This window comes from Lipophrys pholis (assembly GCF_963383615.2).
Source record: "Lipophrys pholis genome assembly, chromosome: 14".
NCBI classification, from domain to species: Eukaryota; Metazoa; Chordata; class Actinopteri; order Blenniiformes; family Blenniidae; genus Lipophrys; species Lipophrys pholis.
The window spans coordinates 17,949,505-17,972,804 of record NC_137633.1 but is presented as its reverse complement, the minus strand read 5'-3'; the positions used below and the strand labels follow the sequence as shown (position 1 = coordinate 17,972,804).

Sequence of the window (23,300 nt, the reverse complement as noted above, 5' to 3'; positions counted from 1 at the left end):
TCAAATAATCAGACGGAGGGGATGTTTGGCTGTCGAAGTCGTTTTCCTTTACAGGTGTAGTAAAAACAGAGTGAAGCGTATATCTGAAAAATCACAATAAACATCTTCAAACAAACCGTGCTTGTCAAAGATTGAATCTGCAGCATCGGGAGAGGAAAGCTCTTCCCTCCAACAAATCCCCCCCCCCCCCCTTCCTCCCTCTTACCATCCCACAAGTCATAATTTAACTAATTAAGGTGTGCTTTCAGAGAGGATCATGTTATTTGTTGTCATGGTAACAGCAGAAATCAATGCCGCTCAACCCCCCCCCCCCTTGTTTTGCCCTCTCTCCGGTGGCCCATCACATGGTGATGCAAGTGACATCAGAGGGACTTATCTGCAACCTGCTGAACACGTGTGTGTGTCTGTGTGTGTGTGTGTGTGGGGGGGGGGGGGGGGCGTCGATCATTGCGAGGCAGGCCAGTGTCACGGGGACTGAAAGGGAACACCATGTTTGGAACAATTTGGTCTATATCCTGCTGACTCAAGATTATCTCCTGGACAACCATATTAAAACAATAAAGGTTGAGACAGAGAGGGTGTGTGTGTGTGTGTGTGTGTGTGTGTGTGTGTGTGTGTGTGTGTGTGTGTGTGTGTGTGTGTGTGTGTCTGTGTTTGACTTGAAAAGACACCAAAGCTAAAAAACATAGAGGAAAGCGTCTGAGATGAAATTGAGGATCAATCGAGAGAGAAATAAATGAAGGAAGTGAAACACATCAGGCCACAAGGAGGAGTATTTGGCTCAAAATGGGGAGCAGGTTTTTGACGAGGAGAAGAAAAATGCCATCCGGATTTATGTCAGTCAATTCCCTCTTAACTGGCATCTCTCTCTCTGTGTTTTACACACTCACGGAGACACATAATGTAATACCTCATGTTGGAACCGATACACATTGCCTGAGAGGAGGGATCGGCTTGGTAAACCTCCCCATAATCTCATCTCACAGATGTAATTAGTCATAGAGCACGGCTGATGATACATATGTAATCCCTCTATGGGGGCCGAGGTGCACAGGGGAGCTCCATGGCAAAGAAACAAGCACGCCAAATCCACGCTTATCTGGCCCCATTTCCCTACAATGTTGGTGGGGTGTACACTCCTTCAGCGCAGCCTACGTGTTCCCTAAAAAGCTCTGCGTGAGTCAAGACACCAAAATACATTTACCTTTTGATGCTCGCACCTTCCCGAGCACGTGAAAATGTATTCTGCACGCAAACTCCCACAGAAGACGGGAGAAATAAGTTAAGAGATGCCAAATGCCTTGGAACCTCACTTATCCATACTGTAAAAAAATGAAAAATAAAACAGCCCTCGCTGTCCTGAAGCAATATAAGCACAAGCTCTCGTGTGAACGGTGAAATATCCAAATCAACAACAACAACAGTGGTTGGTGGTTTTCGACTGTGGCGCTCTCCCATTATGACTAATTCATGTCATAAAAAAGCCCATTAGAAAGCACTTGATGGAAGCACCGCGCAGCGTTTAATCACACTTAATATATGCATGTGCCGCTATCGAAGGGAGGGGGCAAAAAAAAAAAGAAAAAAGAAAAAGGCACAGCACATTCATCTTGCTCTTGGGCACCTTTGTGCCGTGGAAAAAAAAAAGCATCCTGTTGCCTTAGAGAGAGAAAGAGTGAGGAAAATGAAAATGGAGGAAAGAAAAGAGGTGGAGGGAAATTAAGGCAAGAGGAAGGCTGAGTAGTGTGCGTATGGGTCCCCGGTGGACCGATGGGGGGCGTATGTTCAGCTCAGGGGCCCAGAGCTGGAGGTAATCGCTGTTCCATGAGGCTGAGTGGAGAGAACACACACGCCATAACACACAGGCTGAGACGCATGGAAACATCCATTCTAACACCATCAGGCCGGTGCGCTCTCAGTCGGCTGTCTGGGAGTGGCCCGAGGAGGGAAAGAGAGAAGCAGAGCAGGAAAGCTCTACCTTCTCTCCAAGTTTACAGCGCGAGTGCTATCTCAACAGGCTTTGGAGAGTTTTCACACAATACTAAACCTATGAAAATGCAGATTACGGGATTAAATCTTTAGTGTGAGCCGAACGATTCTGATTTATTTTGTTTATCTCAGTTAAAAGTAGCGGTATTTTTATTCTTTTTGTTTGTTCCCACATAATTCCATGCACACAATCACTTTCACTCATTTGTTGCAGACTCATTGTCAATTCAGCCATTAAACCAAACTCTTAACCTGAGCTTATGTTCTTTATAGGAACTTGTACTCACAACAAACAAAATATGTGAACACATGCACACAAGCACGCATGCACGCATTCTCTCCTTTCACTATTCAGTTCACATGTGTGAAGGGCATTGGAGAAGGCCACTTTCACACCATGGGCAGTGTGTGTGTGTGTGTGTGTGTGTGTGTGTGTGTGTCCTTGTGTTTGTGTGCAGGGTGGGTGCCGTTGCCAAGGGGATGCCATGGTTACGAGGTGCCAGCCAACCAGCTGACGGTGTCTCTCTCGAAGTGGCAGCGCCTTTGTCCTTCATTCACGGTGACAGGCCTCGCTGATGCCTCCCAGCGCCGCTAACTGGACGAGACAGCAGAAGCGCCGGGACTGCAGGGCCGTGTGATGGGGCTGAGCTGCCCTCCCTATCGATCCCCCCCCCCCCGCCTTTAGCTCGGTCCGTGTTTAAGTGTGTGCAGACGGAAGAAAGTGAAGGGAAAAAGAGGCAGAGAGAGGCTGCTGGATGGAAGGACGGAGTGGATCGGCTGGAGGCTATGAATTATATATGGACCCAATCTGTTCTCAGGGCAGCTTGGGCTCACTGCTCCTCCAAACTCCTGACTCAACTCGCCATGCACACACACCCTCACACACCAACACTCGCACACAGAGGGTAGACCAGAATAAACCCCCTACGAAAAAAAATAGAAGGACAGCTTTTAACATATTAAATCCAGAGAAAAGCTACTCTTCGAGTACCCCTCCCCTCCTTCCTAAACATCAAACAGCTCAGGATGGATGGATGGAGGAGAAGCCATTTATTTTGCCCATCTAATGAAAGCAGAGCGCTCCGCAGCGCTGCCAAGACTGCGAGCGACAAAGCGCCACAGGCAGCATCCCCCGTTCTTGACATTCAAGCGCTGCTCTTATTTATTTAGCAAATTTACTTACTAAGGAGGTCAGAAATGAATTATTTGGCGAGGATTTGCCTGGGAGCACTCTCCTCTCTTCTCTTCTTCCTTCTTCCAACATTTTTCTCCCTTCAATTTCCTTTTTATTTACAGTCCTTTTTTTTTCCCTAAGCTTTGCTCTTCTTCTACTAAGTGCTTATTTTTCCGACAGTTCGCCCGTTCCTATAGCTTCAGGAACTTTTTTGTAGAGTGTCGCCGGCAGCGCTGGAAAGTCATTTGAAAAGCCAATTCTGTCCTTAGAAGCTGCTGCCAAGAAAAGCTTATACCTTTTAATACTTTGTGTTCCCCTCGCTTTTCCAACAGAGCAAAAAAACCCCCCCAAAAAACCCTGACATCAATCTCCAGTCGCTTAAAAAATGTTGTACTGCACCTTCCCCCCCCCCCCCCCCCAAACAACTCCTCCACACTGACAGGCTTGACATGGTCCGTGCTGTTTGAACATAATCATACTGACAATTGGAGGCCTGACATCCCCGAAGAGTCACAGCTTCATGACACTTTAACTATTTTCTACATCATCGTGAACAAGTCTAATTTTGAAACGGGGTAAAAGTGTATAAACCTCCTCCTGTTCAGTTAGTGTATTTCTTCCTTTATGTAAATTTATCTCTTTCCACTGTTATTATTATCAGACACGTCCCCCTCGGAAACATTGTTCTCTTCTTGATCTTCGGTGCAGTAAATGAGCTACAAAACTAAATCCTAAGCCTCCTCAGTGGTTCAAAACAACTATTATACATTATATATAAAGAACAAGACCATTTTAGCATTATCAAACATCACCTACTATACATTTATATCAGTTTTTATAACTCTAAAGTTATAAAGATTTGAAATCAAGCTCATGATATGTCTAGTCTTAAGAGGAGCGGACACAACTGAGACGTGTGTGATGCTGCCATGATAGATAGTAACCTCATTGTTAGCAAACGAGCATCAGTGTCAGTGAGAGTTCACAAAGACATGCATGCAAAAGGCTGCAAATTGCCACAGCAAGAGATATTTTTGGACATTTCACTGTGTTTTGCATCATTAAAATGGGCTTGATGTTGATATTGCAGCAATTTTTGGTCCTAATTGTCTGTTGCCACAGAGAAAAAAAACTGTGTATATTTTAAGTTTATTATGCTACCATTTCCGACCCACTCAAGATTAAACTGAGCTGTAAGTGGCGTTCCAACTAAAACGAGTTTGACATTCCATTTTTCACTTCAAACTAAATTTCAGGGGACTTCAGTTTTAGTCAACTGAGTTAAATAAAGTCACCATCCTGACACATTTCATTGTAAGAGTTTAATCCAACGTCTGCAGTCATTTCTTAAGTCACATTTCCATTTTTTCCTTCAATTCCAATGCAACATACATGCATGAACATACAGTATGTGTAGTCTATGTTATCTCTACAGTTTCAGCTTGCAGAGCAACATTTTTTTCCTAAGTTTCTGAGTGGGGTTTATCTCAATTTTGAAGTTTTTAAAAAAAAAATTTATTCTTATGTTTTTCTCTCCGTAAAGTTAGATTTGATTGGTAGAGGGCAAAAATAGCCCTCTCATAGTCGAAAGGTTTGCTGACTCTACACTTTCTGTGAAGTTATAGTTTTATTTCTTTACGACGTCACACTGAGAACCACCGTGAGGGCACACTGGGTAACAACTCAGATTGATGCCCCTGTTCCATCTTGGGAGTCTCCAGGCCAACACTGCTCATCATGCAACAACAAATCGAGCCGACGAGGAGAAGAACAGCACATTTGAGTCTCATTCCAGTCTGCCTGTGGAGGCTATGACATACTTCATGAAGATTCAGTCCACGCCTGTGACCATAACATACAACAAGTGGTCCTCCTCTTGTTCATTTGAACTACTTTACACTTGGTGCAATGAACTCGGACTGAGTCTACGAGACGACGTTTGTTGGTGGGGATGAAGCATAAGGACTGGTTGAAGGAAAAGAGGAATGGAAGCCGAGGCCGGTCTGCGATGGCGCTGCTCACTAGCCCCTGAGTTGGTAGGTGGGGAGCGTGTGGCTGTGGCAGCCGGAGCTGAGGCATCAAAGAGAGACATGCAGTACGACTAACAACTTGCTTCTCGGAGAGGGAAGAACTAGGTCTGAATGTTTCACGATGTTGCACTGAGATCTGGAGCGCAAACGGGGTGCTGGAGCCTTTAACTGCAGGTTTTTCGGAGGCCAATTTTCTCCTGATCTCCCTCAGATGTTCTAAAGTGGGATCTGAGGGAGAAAAACATAACAAGGCTGTGTTGGAGACAGCCGAGAACAAAAAGCAAATTGGGAGGAAGAAAGACTGAGAGAGATGAAACAGTCTGGGTAGGATAACAGAGCCGTGCAGAGACAGAGAGCGCGATACAGTTGGGAGAGTTGGTAAAAAGAGCGAAACAGGTGGGAGGAGAGAGACGAGAAGCAGACGAGGAGGGATGAAAGAAGTCGAATGAGCGACAGCAGACAAGAACGACTGTGAAGGTGAGACAGGCAGCACAGACACTCTGACACAGACTATTCTGCAAAAATGTCCATCATAACAAAACATTTTGGCACATTTTTGTTTCAAATGAGATATTAAAAGAAAAAAAAAACTTTCTGCCAGAAAGCTAAATAAAGAAAGCAGCAGAAATATGACAAATTATTGGGAAACCAATAGTCTCATCTAATAGGCTGATTTGTTGTTGTGAACATCCAGACTGTGCTTGTTTTGTGTCTGCCGATGCAGTGAAGTGATGCTGCGGTCTGAATAAACACAGTAACAATTGGCAAGTTGGCATGTAAATAACCGCAGTACAAAAGAGCAAAAAAAAGACATATTTCAAAGAACATATACAGGAAAAAGTAGCTGCTCTGACTGCTCTGGACTTTCTAATGTGATGCTGGCAGTACAGGAGAACAAACTACACATTGATGTGTGTTTAATGACAAAGCTGGAGACAAAACATCAAACAAAAGGAGCTTCAGGAAAACTTTTACAGTATACGATGAATGCAAATGGATGTAAAGTTGGACCAAGAGATAAAAACACACCTACTGTTGGGCCTGATTTTTAAACAAACGGAGGGAGTGAGCCTCCTCCTGCAGACACGGTGTGAGAAGAGACTGACAGGCAGTCTGATTGGTCTCAGCAGTGGGGATCAAGTCGTGCCACTTCTTATTGGCAGCCCAGGCATCTCTTAATGGCTTAGACGGCATTTGCATTACTGTGTGTGTGTGCGTGTGTGTGTGTGTGTGTGTGTGTGTGTGTGTGTGTGTGTGTGTGTGTGTGTGTGTGTGTGTGTGTGTGTGTGTGTGTGTGTGTGTGTGTGTGTAAGTGTGGCCTTTTTCTTCTATACTGGTGGGACCCTAATTGCGCACTAAGTCATGCCCTCATGTCATTGTGGGAACAAAAATGTAGGAAATCATTATGGAATTCGATACATTTAGTTGTGAAAACATGTTTCATGTTAAGGTTATGTCCATGTTTTTCTAATTCCCAAAGGAAATGAATGAAAGTTAATGTATCGTCCCCATTAGGCTGTATAACGTGTGTGTGTAGCATCGGGTCCCCCGATGCACGTAATTAATCACACATACTGTCAAGCACGTCACAGCAATCCCACCCACCTTTCCCATCACACTCCACACACACACACACACACACACACACACACACACACACACACACACACACACACACACACACACACACACACACACACACACACACACACACACACACACACACACACACACACACACACACACACACACACACACACACACACACACAGGCACGCACACACTGCAATTACATAGTACATAAGTGTATAACAATGTGAAGCGTCTGTGTGTGTGTGTGTGTGTGTGTTTGTGTGTGTGTGTGTGTGTGTGTGTGTGTGTGTGTGTGTGTGTGTGTGTGTGTGTGTGTGTGTGTGTGTGTGTGTGTGTGTGTGTGTGTGTGTGTGTGTGTGTGTGTGTGTGTACGACCGTGCGCGATACTGTACGTGCTTGCTGTTGCTAAGAGAGTGACTCAGACACTCCTGCGATGATTGTGATGACTACTGTGATGATGATGATAATGTTGATGAAGGTGATGATGACAATTGCAGTGGTAACGATGATGATTCCTCTTGTTTTGCTGTCGGAGGGAGCGTGCGTGAAATGTCAGCATGATCACTCTCATTCTGTTTGGCTTGAAAAACTGACATCAGTCACAGACAGCGAGGCTTGTAATGTAGTAAAATCAAACTGCTCTGTTACACTTAATGCATTTCCTTTCTGTACACTCTAAAAACAAGATTATACATCTCGCTTAAAGTATACTTAATATGCTTCTGTTTTAAGTGTGTCGAGATATTTTAAAAACAAATTATATTTCAGGTTTTTGCAGCCAAATGAGCCCTGCTGTTTTTCTTTTTGATACTATTTGAGCTGGTATTCAGAAGTTTTGAGGTATAATATTTATCAAAGAGCATGAAAGAAAGACCATAGCCTTGAGTCTAACCTCTGGGTAGGACTGGCACTTGAAGAGATTTTGCTCATTGGTTACTGCGTGAGAATGCAAGGCGGAGGAGGGAGAACGCTGTAAATGTGATGAGTAGTGTGATGGATTACCTTCCACGGGGAGTAATGAAGTAAATAAGTTGTTCAGAGTGATGACTTCACCATGACGGAGAGTCGTTCTCACACACATTGCAGCAACACAAGCAGATAAGCTGATGCAGTGAGGGATGGTGGGACCTACCAATGTGCATGTGCGGGAGGCGGGATGGATGCATGATGAGGTCTGGGTGGAGGCGAAGGTGGCGGGCGGGTGGAGGGATGGTGGGCGGCGGGCCAGTGGGTGGAGGCGGGCTGCGTCTGGGCCGGGCCCCGAGTGAACGGAGACAGCCTGCAGACCGGAGACAGTTCATCTGAAACATGGCTGGCTGCAGTCGTCTGTCTGACTCACGCTCCGGTTGGGAAAGAACATCGACGAATGTTAATCTGCCTCTTCAGCGGGCCGCCGAGCCCGCTCCCATGATGCATTGTTAGGAAAAACCCTGCCCTGATTGGAGGAGGCGCAGAAAAAAAAAGTCGTCCTCCCTCTCAGAAGACAGCCATGTTTTCATAAGTTCCCCCAGCAGGGTTCAGCAAAAGTTTACTGCCCACACAATCCCACAACAACCCCAGCTTCCAACACAACCAGCTCTCCTCCAACCCTGACGGAAAAATAATACCCCTTAACTCATATACAGTTATAGCATCAGAGTGCTTTGTATTTGCGTTAAGGTGCTCGGTGTCACCCCAGTCTCTGGTGTGTTCACAGTCGAACCTGTGGTTGGCTTTTTCTTCTTTTATTTTTTGACAGCGCTGCATTCAGGCCACACGGCTCCCTCACAAGCCAACGTCTCCCTTTCTGCTACAAATGGCACTTGGTGTATAGAGGCAGATATCAAAATGTCAGGCACTTTATGAGTTGTGTGAAAAACAGGGTTCCACAAATGGCTCACAGAAGAGAGGAACCCCTGAGAACAAACTCTTGCCTGCAGATCTGAAAAGACTCGTGCGCGCACACAAACACACACACACACACACACACACACACACACACACACACACACACACACACACACACACACACACACACACACACACACACACACACACACACACACACACACACACACACACACACACACACACACACACACACACACACACACACACAGAAACTCTCTGTGGTGCTTTTCAGCACATCTCCCCACAGAGAAAACTCACTGAGCAGATACTGGTGAAAGATAGAAACACTTCCTGGTCTCTAATTTTAGCGTGACTGTTGATATAAAGAAAAAAACAACTGCGGGTCGAACAGAGTGACACTCTTCTTATTTAACCTGGATCACTTTTTAGATCAGCACCATTAGTGAGTGCTGTGATCAAATATCAATTCTAAGGGTGCAGTTGTTCAAGTATAAATACATACATAAAAACGCAATCACCAACAGTATAAATTGTCCCTTTTATTACTATCTTGTTGTTGTCTCTAAGTCAGAAACTACCAGAAAGCAACACAAAATCCACAGTGCAAACATCTACAAGATTCACCTGCGTGTCACACATTTTTCTCAGTACCATTAAATACTCAAAAGAATATTGAATACCTACCAAATATTGTAAATTGTAAGTTATCTGGGAATAAGGAAGCTCTCACTCATTGCACATAAAAAAATAAATAAAAATCCACTCAATCAGTCTTTAAACACAAGTTAATAAAACAACAATCATGACATGAATCCAATAAATTCTATGTGTTATGGGAGGTGTGTCAAACTCATTTTACTTCAGTGGCCACCCATTTAAAGTGCAATTTAATCTCTAATGGGTCGGACTGGTAAATAATAGTATGATGATAATTGTTAAGTGTTGCTATATTAGAATGAGTTCACATTTAATGAACTATCCTTTCACAACACATGACCAACCTGAAATTTGAATAAAATAACTAAAATTTCAACAACATTATGCCTCAGTTAATCATTTACACATGTGCTTTACAACTTACAGACCACAATGCATTTTTATTTAATTTATTTATTTGACCATTATTCAACCAGTTCAGAACAGATTGTTATTCCTAACTATTTACATGTCTGAAAGCATAACATATTTGGTCATATAGAGCTAGAACTCCAAAATATAGGAGGGCATATTATAATCAAATAACTATGGAATAATCCTGAAATTAAAGTGGAAAGAAGATAAGTTAGACCCCTGTCCACCCATGGTGGTCGAATAAGTATTCAGCAGGTAATGTTATAATTTTTCACATTTGGAAAATGTAATATTGTGGGTCAGTTCGGGCCCGCGGACCATACGTTTGACACCCCTGCATTATGGTTTCATTACAAACAAACATAAACTCAGAAGAGCTGCCACATGAAGCATAACACGGGTAGATCTTAAAATTGATATACTGCACCTTTAAACAGTTGTTGCAGTGCACATACCTGTTGTGTATGGAGTTAGCAGATGTGGACAGAGCGGCTGCTGCTGCTGCCTCCTGGGGCTTACGATTACCCAAAGAGGGAGGACCCATTCCTGGCCCGGCTGGCTGGGGCATGCTGGGCGAACTGGGACCCATGGGTGGGTACGCTCTGCTCTGGCTGCCCGGGCCGTGGCCGCGTCCTCCAGGTAAACTCTGGCCGGGACCCTGACCGTGCATGGGGCTGGTTGCATTCATTCCCAAACTGTTATTCATGCCAGGACCCGGGCCGCTGTAGCTGGTGCTGGTGCTGGCTGTGCCGCTGTAGTGAGCAGGCCGAGGGTAGTTTCCTAGAAAGAGATGGAGTGAATCAGACAACTCCAACACTTTGAGTCACAGGAAAATCTACACAGACAGCGACACTTGAAAGGTAAAACACGGGTTGTTGTCACTCGAGACATTGAACTTCCCCCTCTCGTTTGAAAGATTGCTTATAAGAGTTGTGCAGAGAGGCTTCTGTGAAATACTGCAGCTGCAGATCGCTTTTATGAATCACTTCATTTGAGAGAAACGGAGTGTGCTTGTCAGCTGATACTCTAACCTACATCAGTGACACATACAACAACTTCATCCATCAGGACAATAATGCTGCAACAGATGAAGAATGCAAAGAGCAGGACTAAACTCTGATTCATGACCTCTACCAACTTCAGCGCACACAAGAACAAACCCCCCCCCCCCCATAAAAAAAACTATTCAGGGTGAGGACCGGTGACATTTTTCACAGCGGCAGGTTGCTGGATGGCCCTGGGAACAATTGCCAAGCTTAAGGCTGACTTTAGTGAAACACTTGAGAGGAGCTCTAATCTGCAGTAAATGCTTTCTTGCTGCCCTGGAGTGCCACACGGCCATGACGCCAGAAGCTTTCCTAAGGCACACTTAAACCCCTCCATTTTGGCTTTAAAAGCCCCGCTCGACTCCAACTGCAATAAGAGCTGAAAGAGAATCACCATGCTGTCAAAGACAACATGTACATACATTCAGAGATACTGGAAGAAGCCTACTGTACACGTGGGAGCTGAGCACACCCACACACACGGATACAGAAGAGTGTATTCCCTCTGCAGGCGCTGAGCCTTTTCCACTGTGATATTCCCTCCCTGGGACAAATCCCCCTGCAAAATAGAAATGGTAAATATGGCATCCTCTATTGTGAAGGGGGCTATTTATTTTGATTTGATTAAGGGTGCTTTAGTTGGGCCTCACTGCTTAATCCTCTGAGAATATGTCTGGAAAAGGGGATCAAGTCCCTTTAAAACCTGAAGGCTTTTCCGAACACTCAAACCCGGAAAGTTAAATGACAATATTCCACATTGGGGGGGGGGGGGGGGGGGCGAAGAAACGAAAATGGAAATGGCTTCCCAGTGTCCTCCAGCTGAAGACACTTTCCACATGACATAAGCCTGTGAGTCCAACAGAGGGAGATGGGCAGAGGAAAACAAGTATGTGTGTGTGTGTGTGTGTGTGTGTGTGTGTGTGTGTGTGTGTGTGTGTGTGTGTGTGTGTGTGTGTGTGTGTGCAGGAGGGAGGGGAGTGCAAAGTCAGGAAGACAGGCTGACAGAAAGCAGAGTGAAGGGGGGGAAACTTGTACCTCCTCACTGCAACCCCCGAGATAGGATTTATATTGAATCAAAATAAAAGTCTCTCCCATAAAAGTAGGCATCTCCACTTGAATTTGTCCAGAAATTGTGATGAAATCTACTGTGGGAGATGGGGGAAGAAAAAACAAAGAAGAAGAAGAAGAAGAAGCGGATTATTTCTGGGGAGGCTTTGGAGAGTCGGTGAGCTGAGAACGGCTGACACCTGTCAAGGGTTTTGGGGGAATAATAGGGAAGCGTTCAGGAAGAAAGGATGCCTACTAACGAACACAGGAGGATGTGTACGCTTCGTGCTACATGTGTGTATCTGCTCGACTTGTGCAGACACGTATATAATTTGCAAAGCTTGCAGACATATTTCCATGTTTTTTTTTCGACTCATAAGCGACGGTGGAAAAGCCTGGGAACGCTGCCCCTGGAGCCTCCTCGCTCTCAGCTCAGCTGGACGGTTTTCTGCACACGAACAAGGCCCCAGTCAGCGACCTTTCTCAGCCCTCTTTGGACAGCTGTTGAAACCCATGTCATGGCCGCCTGCCACACATTCTCATAGCTCGGGCAGACACTGGGAGGTTTTTGGCCCTTCTGACTGGCTGACTCCCCAACGAACCTCCTGGGGAGTTGTTTATTTCATACAGTCCCTTTTGGACGTTTGTTTTCTGCCTTTAGTGGATGGGCCTGAGCCCAAAAGGTGGGGGTGAGTGTCTGAAAGTTTCCATGAGAGTGTGTTCAACTATTTATTTTTGGTGAAATCGGGGTAGTGAGTCAAACTTAAGCAGAGAGGTTTGTGCTGAAAAACGGCATCATTAAGTTAGTGCGGCACTGAGAGAACGTATCAGTTCTTCTGATGAACTACCATTCAGAATGTTCTGGTTGTGGGCTATGTTTGCCTCGCCTGACAAAAGAGAGACAGAGTAGCTGTGGGACAGGGTTAATGCTAAGCTTTCCTGCGAGAGTCTTCTCTGTCCTGACAAGAATGATTCACGTCCTGAAGGATTGGTGCCGCGCCAGAGTGCTTCTTCAAGGACAGATAGCGAACTAACCCACTTTTTAAAATGAGTGAGAGCTCAACCTCCAAAATCCTAGGTGTTTTCATAAGAGCCATTCATGCTTTCAGCAGCTCTGGAAGTGCTATTAGATTACATCAGATGAGGAAGTTGGATCGGCGCCGACGTTAAATTTTGTCCAATGAAGGGAAAAAAAAGAGGAGTGATGACTCTATGGGGTGATATATTTACAGGACTAAATGAGAATATCTATTACTCAGCCAGGGTGACAAAATATGTCCTCTCAAGTTTGGAGCTCGAAGTTGAGCTCAGTCTGCAACAAAATCTGACTCAGAGGGTCTGTTTTCATCCCCATTGGATTCATGTGAAAAACCATGTAGTGTTATGCACATGTTTGCAGATGTGTGTCACCTATGTACTTCACCTACTTTGCATGCTGCTCCTTCTCCTCTGCAAACTAATCAAAGAGGGACACGAGGAAAAAGAGGACAAGGTGGATGTCATTTCTTATGTGCACCTTCTCGTGTCCTTGTGGCTTCGCCTCGGTTTCTTGTCTGCTTCTCGGCACTGGCTGCCTTTAGGGAGTCTTGGTGGTATTTATAGCGTGATGCAGGGGAGGAGAAGGAGAAGGAGAACTCATGGTGCTTCGTTCACAATTACATGGAAATTCCCGGCACGGTCACGCATTTGGTGAACGCTATATCCTGCGCTGGGTTTAATCCCTGCGGTCCCGCGGGAGAGCTGGAGTGTGACCGAGCAGATTACAGTCTACTGCTTCCTCAGCAGACTGGACCGGCCAATGCTAACAGCCGAAGCAGTCATTCTAACCAACGATGGCAGAGTGAGGCATGATGGTGCACCAGAGCGCCCTGCGTACCCGTGAACTCCATCAATAAGGAGTGGAACGCAGATTACATGGCTACATGCTTGAGCTGCCAAGGACAGGAGCGCGGGGAGGTTGTACATGTCCACATGTGGCTGAGCACTTAAAAATGAAATGAATGCCAGCATTTTCCTCTGGTGTCTTTGGGCACATGTGATCAGGGCTGGAAGGCGATGGCTTCAGCCGGGGTGGCGGCAAAGAAAGAAGTAGGCACACGTGGAGACTGTAGTACTCCCAATTTGTCCTATTTTAATCTGTAAGTATAAAGAACACTATCGATAATGTAGAACAAGAAATAACACTATTTCACTTTTACGTTCAATGTGTTACAAAGTGTTAAGATGGAAATTGTCCAAATGTTCAGACATATTTCAGAGTCATCCTAGAGTTACCTCCACACACTGGACCAGGAAATTACAATATTCACATGAGGGATAATGTTTCTAGAATCAGCAAAGCTATCGTGCAGCAGCCAAAGAACAATTGCGATCTTGCACTCACTAACTCCGTGCACTTTTACTGGGCCGCCAACACACAAAAGCTTATTTTCTGGCTAAAATACTCTGAAGTTGCTTGATGTAATCTTTGAAGCTCACTTATGTCGTTCATCCTTCCAGTCTGCTTTCCCCTCCCCTTCTCTCCCTCCTGCTACTCCTCGAACCCGCTGGTACAGTCCTCTTTAAAGATATAGATACAATTGTGCTTCCATTTTTCGGCAGCATCGTCTCTCGAGCCCGTCAGTAATGATAATTTTGGACCTGGCTTCAAAGAAATATTTGTCTCTCTTTTTTTTTCCGCTTTTCTTTCGGGGTGGGGGAAAAATCTAAATGGACCCCTTGTCTACGTAATCATCAATACAATTATTTGAAAACAAAAAGATGCAGCAGACACTAGTAGAAACAGTAAATACAACAATGGCTGTGGCAAATACTAACAACAAAGTGCAAAAACCCTCAGAGCCGGAGAAACTAGGCTGAGCGCTACACCAGAACCAAGATTAGAAGCACTATGACTGGAATCCAATATGCAGGAGCCATAATAAAGAGGTATTTAGCAGTATTATTCACTGTTAGGAATGGTTACATTGAAATGGCTTAACAACTAGTTCAGAACAAAACTGCAGCTCTTGAAGGGTGTTACTCCTCACAGTGGTCAGTATTTATGGTCTGTGCTCCAAGGATGGAAAAGCAGTGTACTGTTGACCGGGTCAGAGGCCGAACAGGCTCACTGATGCAGGTGGTCTCATGAAAGGTCCACCTCACAACCGAAAGGACTTAAAGGATCTGCAGGTGACATCTTGGTGCCAGAAACCAAAGCACATCTTCACAGATGTAGTGAAGTCAATGCCTTCATGAGTCAGGACTCTTTCAGCAGTAAAACAGTGGACGTACACCATATTAGGCGCGGTCGTTTAATATTGTATCTTTAAATCAAAGTGTTTGATAAGTTGTGATAAGTTTTCCACAGAAAACACTAACATTCGACTTCTTCATTTGCCTTTTCCCGCTTTAGTCGGTAGGACTGCTGGAGACATGTACAACTGGCTTGGCTGAATATTTTCTTTTTTTTTTTGTGTGTGCAGCATCTCACTCTTGCCTGAGGCCCCCCACATCTTCTCCCAGCCACCTCAGCACCTTCCCCGGCAGGGTTTCTGAGCCTAAGCAAGACTGGGGATGCGCCTTGGGGCTGCTGAGCTCCACACACTGTCAATTTCCTCCCAAAACCTCCACTCCATCCCCTAGGCGCTGGCTTGAGTCATGGCTTTTTTTTTTCCCCTCGTCTTTTTTTTGGGCCGAATTACACTGCGGCTCCGGCAAGGCACCAAGGCTTAAAAGTCCTGTCTGAAGCACGGTCATTACCAGCGGAGTGCTTAACCCCTCAAGGGGGGAGAATGTGGTGGTGGGAAGTATGCAATGGGTGGGAGAGAAAGCAAGAGTTGAGACAGACTCCAAATCTCTTTCCTGTAACGGCATAATATCCTCCTCCCCCGTCTGTCTGTGAGTGTACTGTTCTCAACATGCTGGCTGCGTACCGCGTCCGAGTGCATGTCTTGAAAACAGCTGCTGGAGTCATTTGAGTCCTGAGGAGAGCCTGATATCAACAGAAACAGTGAGGGATCATTCTGACTTTGGATAGAGAGGGCTTTCAGCCATAAACATTTAGCCGTTTTTCTCCCCGGATCACTGAGAAGTCACCGCAAGAGCTCTTATTTGGACGGTGAGAAAAAAAGAAAGTGAAAAAGCTTTGACAGCAGCGTTGTCTGATCAAAGATTTCTGAAAAACAGAAAACTTTTAAGTAGTATTCGCAGAAAGAGTCAAATCTTCCTGTAACTATTGGATGATTTTGTCTAGTCCAGTGGTTTTCAAAGGCTGTGGTAGGCCTCCCCTGGGGGACGCCAGAGGGCTGCAGAGGGGTCAGGCGGACGCCCTTTTTCCCACCATAGTTCTTAACTTTAACTTTAATTATATTAAAGAAAAAGGTGCAAAGTAAAATAAATATTAATTTTATCAAAGACATTTTTGAAATTAAAATGAGAAGCAGTAGGAATAGGAGAGATGAATTAAAATGGGCTGGTTTACACAACAGCGTTTTGATGTCAGTTTACTCGACAACTGAGTCACTGAAAACACAACTTTTCGGAAATGCTGCTACTGCGCATGCGCACCACGGCCTAGTAAATACTATAGATCTTCTGCACAAGTACGAGTACATAGACAATACCAATGATGGCGGCCTCCAGAGTGGCATGACTCCCACAGTCCATATTCTCCTTAGCAGTTTTAAAGTTGAGAGTCAGAAGCATTGCAAAAACAAACAACAGCACCCACTAGTGGCTTGACATGAAAACTACAACATTTCCGGCATTTGTGTGACAACACAAATCTTTTCATAACGAGAAATGGTCTAAATAATACATTTTCAGTTGAAACATTTTTGTGTAAATGGGGCCTTTATATGTATGAACAGTTACTTATTATTTCAGATTGAAAGCATCTAACTGACACTAGAAGAAGTCTGCTTTTCATTGAGCAATAGCTGGTAACAATAAAGAGGAAGTTTTACTAAGATTTTGTATTAAACGTGCTAAATTGTACACTCGAGCTTTCGATTTATTCATATTTTGTGGTTGATCAACTAAGAATAACACCAAACAGAAAACATGTTTCAATGATTCTATTAATAAAAGCCACGGTGAGCCAGCTGAGCTCTTCTTCACAAAAGCATCTCTGTGAGCTGACTTGCATCTCCAGCGCAAACATGTTGAAAACAATAATAAACAATGAGAACATTTTCAAATGTAGTAAATCACACTGCGTATTGTATATTAGTCTGTTCGCATAAACCGATCCCATCGTTTTTGCAATCTGCAACACATGCCCAATATGCAACATTTATGAGGGCGAACACGTGTTAGTAAATCAAGCTCAACATCTTTAATGTGGGATTCATCAGGAAGTCTGGCATTAAAAAAATAAAAAATTAAAATAAATTTGGCATGAGCAAAGCATGTGCAGCACAAGAGTTGGGGATTACAATGTGGTTGGAGCTGTGTGAGGCGGGGTCATCCTCCCACATTTTCAAAACCTCTGTGGTAGTCGATCACATGAGCTGAGCTGCGGTGGTTTCCCCCCTGATCGGAGAATAAAGGAGTAAGTCTTGCCACTTTTTTTTTTAAAGTTACACAACACCAGGCACTTCCTAGGTTTCTGAGTACGGACAGTCTGGTGTGGGTAAAAAATGTTTTTGATATTACACACTACACAAGGAGACACGACCTGAAGCAATCCCGGCGCAGACAGGCCAAGGAAAACAGCCGAGCAGAGTTCAGGAACTTGGACCGAGTTTCTGTGTTGGCTAATTTGTTCATACACTGGGGAGAGCGAAGGGAAGCAGATGGAGCTGTCATTAAGAACAATGACCAGCAGCTGTCTGCCCCCCCCCACCCCTCTATAGGCCCCCGATGGACTGTGGCCCTGGCTATGTCCTGGAGCCCAAATGAATCCTTAAGATTAGAACTACAATTAAGTTTATATCACAGTAAAGTCTGAGAGTAAAAAAAAGAAAAAAAAAAGCCTTGAACTTGGTTCAACTTTTTCTGAGGCAAAATATAACAGCTGGTTACTGTTATGGACCTGGTGTTTTGTCTTGTATTTTTGAAGTTATGTGTGTTGTTGTTGTTTTTTTTTTTGGGGGGGGGGGGTTCATAGTGTGCTTTCTCTCATGTTTGATTCCCTCATGTTTTTTTGGTCTTTGTCCTCCATCCAGTCTTTGTTGTTTCTAATCTGTTAGATCCATCTGTGTTTGGTCTCGTCCGGAGGGTATTGGCCGGTACTGGTCATGATCTACCGGTCCAGGTTTAGTCCTGGTGCGGTCTGTCTGCCGATGTTCTGCTTATGTTTCACGTTGGAGCTGGTTTCTGTTACCGTTTCTTCTCTCGCTTTCCTCCCTGTGTCTCACCTGATTACTCCTTTCTCGATAGTTTCCAACTGTGTCTCTTCACGTCCCCATTATTTCAGTGTCAGCGAGTCTGTCCAATTTGTTTTTGGGTTATTTCAGCTTGCAAGCTACTTGGAAAAAAGACAGAGTCAAAATGATTTACCTACACTATTAACTTTTGTATAATTTATCAGCTCGAACAGGATGGCATCAGTTGTGTACATTAGTTAGATGATCAATAACGTTTGTGATCAGCACATGATTTCGCCCAGAGGTAAAACAGCTTAGAAAACACCCCCAAAATTACTAGAATTACTAAAATCAATCAATCAATCAATCAATCAATCAATCAATCAATCAATCAATCAATAAACTGAGCTGAACAACCTCTTAAAAGTTCAAATGTCAAAATCCTAAACTGCATTTGAAACTTCATGAATGCAAAACTTTGTATAACAAAACTATCCATGGGACTTTTCAAGCTGTGTCAGCCTCAATTTAAAAGTGTTTGACTCTGCTTGAATTTGATTTGGTGGACAGTAACAGAAGCGGCTCTTTCGGTCGTAAAGGTCACAGACCCCGGATCTAGCACCGCTTGTTAGTTTTGTCTTGTTACCTGAACAAACCGTCTTCAACCCCCTCCTTCTTTTCCTGTGGTTTGCTTTCCTGTCGGATCCCTTTTGGATCACCTTTTGTTTCTCAGTCGGTGTTTGGGTGCTCTGCCCCCCTCCCGATTGCTACCATGTACTACAACACTGTGCAAAGTACAGATGCATTCGGTCTTTCAGCTTGTAAAATATTTGATGTTTGTGAGTATTTTTTAACGAGGTGTGAAGATTTCTTGGAGATCCTGGATTGCATTTCATCTTCCTCCATAACAACACTCAAGGCACCAATGAAGCAGAAAGATCGCAGTACGAGGAATCTATTACCGAGTTTCTGTTCTCAGATTCGTGCGCGCGCTGCTTTAAATAGCTACGTAAAGTGAATACAGTTGCCACTATTTTGATTCTCTTGTTTCTGCCAGTCCTGCCCTGTAATTCCCGGCGGAAACTGGAGTGCCAGTTTTACTATACAGTCCGAAACAATCCTCGAGCGCTGAAGTGCTGACTCAGGACAGATGGAGGTCAGTGGGAAAATGTACAAAATGTGAATGAGGAATTCACTCACACGCATACAGACTGTACACTGGGTGCATGCGAGAGGGAGACAGCGAGCCCGAGCTGTTCTTTCTGTGTCTGATGGGAACATTTCTCCTGTCACCCGGGTGAGATTTCACGCTCATCTGCCTCCAGAGCTTCTTCTTCCAGGCCGGCCCGCCTCGCCGTCGCTCTCTGCTTGCTTCATCTCCCCTTCTCCTCTCTGCTTACTGGGCTGTCAGCCCAGCCGAAGTCACATTAAGAGATAAGAGTGGGTGGAGACGGGAGACCGAATACCAAATGCATTAGGGCTATTAATCAACATTAACAAATGTGAGGGAGAGGCCGCAAATTTGGGAAAACACATGCACGGACGGGTGCGTTTATCAAGGTGACACATTAAAATGCACATTTACCAAAAAATACCATAATGTTTCGTCTGGTGTGTCGCCAAAGGCAGAAAACCAAGTACAACAGCAGATGTCAGCATTTGTTGGATGGCCGGGAGTGGTGCGTTGGAGAAGCAGGCGGTGAGCAGAGAACACTTAATTATAGTAAACAATCCTAACTTTTCCTCCCCACATCTCCTTAAATGTGGGACTTGTCTTGTTTCTTGCTTTCAGTTTTTTTTTTTATGAGTTTTCTTTGTCGAGTTTATCAAAAAACTTAGTCTGATAGCTGATGTGTCTGGTTTTCTTTTCTAAACGGCTAGTCGCACAGGCCCAGTGACAGTGATGGACTACAACTCACATCCTGAGGTGGATGAAGCCGTTTACAAGATGGATGTGTGGACATATAATGTGGAGCAGAAACTTTTACAAAGTGAAAATCAGTGGTGACATAAAAAAAAACTTTAATTTAACCTATTTGGTTAATAAGTCTATGAAGCAAGTAAACGTGTGGAGAAGCTCTGTTCCCCCCGTTATGTTAACTGTATTATTTTTCAAAAACTCTTAATATACTGAACATCTTTACATTTTGACTGAGGCCCCATTTATACGACAAGACAGCAGTGCTCGGAGCCAACTTTTTGAAAGGGGAGGAAAACACAACTTTTCTGAAATGCTGCTACTGCGCATGCGCACCACGGCCATAGTAAAGAGTTGCACGTGCACGAGTAGATGGACATATGAAATGTCTGTGTACTCGCCATTGTTAATGTTTATAGCACATTGTTCTCTGCGCATGTGTGTGTCGTTTCATTCTACAAACAACGCATGCTCACTACGGTACATTGTTGTTTCTGTCATTTCCATTCCCTGTAAAGGTGAAAGACAATTTCACGGCTGAGCTTCAAACTACCCGTGAAATATGTTGTTTTGAGAAAGAAGAGGTAAAATGGAAAGCACGCACCGGTTAGAGCTATTTATTGCCGACCACCTCCATAACATTTTATTTTAATCTGTCCTTGTAACTTCTGTTTTATCATTTTTACTTAGGATCTTAATAAAAAAAATCAGGTTGGGAAATACCAGTTTCATTAATCTTGTAATAAAATTGTGAAGCTTTGTGTTTTAATGAAATTAATCCCCCCCGCTGCAAAAATCTCACTTCAAGCTGAAGGTAAAAGTCACCAGGTCTGAGCTTTCAGAGTGTAAAAAATTGCAAAGAACACGTCACCTTTTATTTTTTTAATAAAAGTAACTGCGGTTCCTAATTAATTCACATGGGATCGCGCTGTTTTAGTGAGAGTAGCAGAGACAACACAACACTAACACCCGAGCTGAGACATCAGTCATGCAGCGGTGGAAGCCACATTATTACTAGTGAAGTAGCTTTAAAGGGAGAATTTGCTCAGAAATCCTGCTTGGAGTCAATATAAAGTCAGGACTTCAACAAGATGTACTTGAAAAACATTTGGATTTGTCATTACGTAGAGGTTATAATGCTGTCTTTTTACAGATCCAGACCACTCAGGGTAAAATTTACTTCTTCCTACCCCTTTTCAGACATGGAAAATTAGTTATATAAATATAAAGACATTTCTACTATTTGTATCTATCTGCATTTTGAATATCATTTGACATGTCTGGAACCAATGATTATTAGTAATAAAAAAATTTTAAAAAAGCATTTATGCAGCCCTGAACAATGTAAAGTATCAGAACCTTCTTGGATATGTGACACCTTAGTAGGATGCAACAGCCTCCTGAACTGAGTTCATTCATTTGTCTCATTGTGAACTGTTAAAGTAATGAAAAATAAACTGTGAGCAGCACTTAAAACCGACTTGTCCCTCTTTTCCACATGAACAGAGGTGGGCATCGTCATTCAGCGCGTCCCCCCACCACGTCCCCCCACCACGTGTCCGTCTGCCTTGTCAGTCTGGAGCTGCCTCATAATCTTATCATGAGGACGTGGCGAGAGGTCCAGCTGAGGTTCAAGCGTCTCATGAATATTCTGAGAGCCACGTCGCGTTTTAAAGGCCCGCGGTGAGACCCCCACCGCACAGGACGAGAGGAGGCTGTAGGCACGCGTGTGGTGGAGTCGCACGGAGGCGAGATGTGCAGCCCAGGATGGAAGCGGAGGACGTCTTTCAAAATGAGTCTTTTTGTATTCCTCATTAGCAAACTTTCTCTGACACCGACGACGCTCGTGTCACGGCCCAGCGCGACTGCGAGCGGGAGGCCGACGCTCATAAAAAAATGACAAATGTGGCACTCCCATCTGGGGGCAAACTTCTCCATAACCCTTCTGAGTGGATGATCCGAGGTCTCCGTCTTCCTAATGCGAGCAGTCACAAACTGGAAGCTCCAGCACAATGTGATGCCAGCGAGGAGTCAGTGCAGGGCCTGTTAGTGGGTTTCAAGATGAATAATCCATTGTGAAGCTTGACAGTTTGTGGGAAATCAAACTCTCTCACTTTTGATTTGAAGCACAGCTTTTTTTTTCTTCTTTTTTTTTTTCAGCTGTGGCCTGTAAGCTACATCCTCACCTCACAGGAGATGTTTTATGTAGAAAGAAATCAGTTTCCTGTTGCAGCGCTGAAACAAGATCCCAGAAAAGAACTCTGACATGTGGCGTTCACTGTGTTTTCTTTAGATCGCCGGCTCAAAAATAACATGAAGCTAAATCAGGCACTTTGTGTTGACGCGTTGGTCCTCATTTTAGAGGATTAAAAACAGAACACATATTACACTACAGCCGCCACCCATTCTACACCCCGTTTCACATAATGTACACCGGTTGCGTAATTCTGGGATTATGCAGTGCTGAAAATCACCACAGCGAGGACAAAAGTGTGATGTCTCACCTGATTGCAGCCCAGAAATCAATGTGTTACTTCAAAGGAAGGATGTCGTGTGCAGTTATTACTGAAGCGGAAATCTTTAGTTTGCATTTGTGCTAAAATCTTCAAAAACTAAGTGAAGACATAGAAAGACGCCACACAGTGTCAACCTACACCTCTGCAGCCACATGCGGCTTCTTAGCCCCTCTTTAGTGTATCTGATGTGTAAATAGCTGAAATAAATACAAAAAAATGCTATAACGGCTAAAACTGTTGAATACGATAATGAAACTTGGACTTGGTAGTTTTATAGTTGTTCTCCATACGAATGTCTGTGTACTCGCCATTGTTATTGTTTATAGTGTATTCTTCTATGCACACGTGCGTGTGTGTGTGTGTGTGGTTTCATTACAAAAACAAACAACAGCCTCATCTCTTGGCCTGGCATGGTAACTACATCGTTTTCAAAAACGTTGCTGCGTAAACATGAAACTTTCCTGAAACATGAAACACGTCCATGTAGACGGGGCTTCAGTCCAGCCACGAAAGCATCTGCAGCTGAGTTTTGGTCATAAAAATATGTCAAAATTCTTTGGTAGGTAAATTGTTGTATAGCTGCTGTCTCTCTCTTCACATTAGCATGAGTTGAAATGTTTGTACCAGTGAAGTTGAAAGTTATTACCTGAGGGGAAAGGACTACTTACTCTTCAACTAAGTCAGTCGTGAACGATGTCTGTAAGTACCGTTAGCATTAGCCTGAAGCTAGCCAGTTAGCGTTCCTTTATATGTGCCGTCGTCATGTCAGTGGTTC

At 44.1% G+C, this 23,300-nt stretch overlaps 1 protein-coding gene across 1 annotated transcript in view; it reads right to left on the bottom strand.

Moving 5' to 3' along the window:
* The window catches only part of arid1b (AT-rich interactive domain 1B), a gene marked incomplete at its 5' end in the record, with an annotated part of 232,650 nt that overhangs the window by 25,853 nt on the left and 183,497 nt on the right, over positions 1–23,300 (bottom strand). Inside the window, 2 exons of the mRNA XM_080480543.1 lie at positions 7,919–8,065; positions 10,164–10,488. Of these exons, the coding sequence (XP_080336669.1) occupies positions 7,919–8,065; positions 10,164–10,488 (472 nt within the window). The remainder of the gene's footprint in view (positions 1–7,918; positions 8,066–10,163; positions 10,489–23,300) is intronic.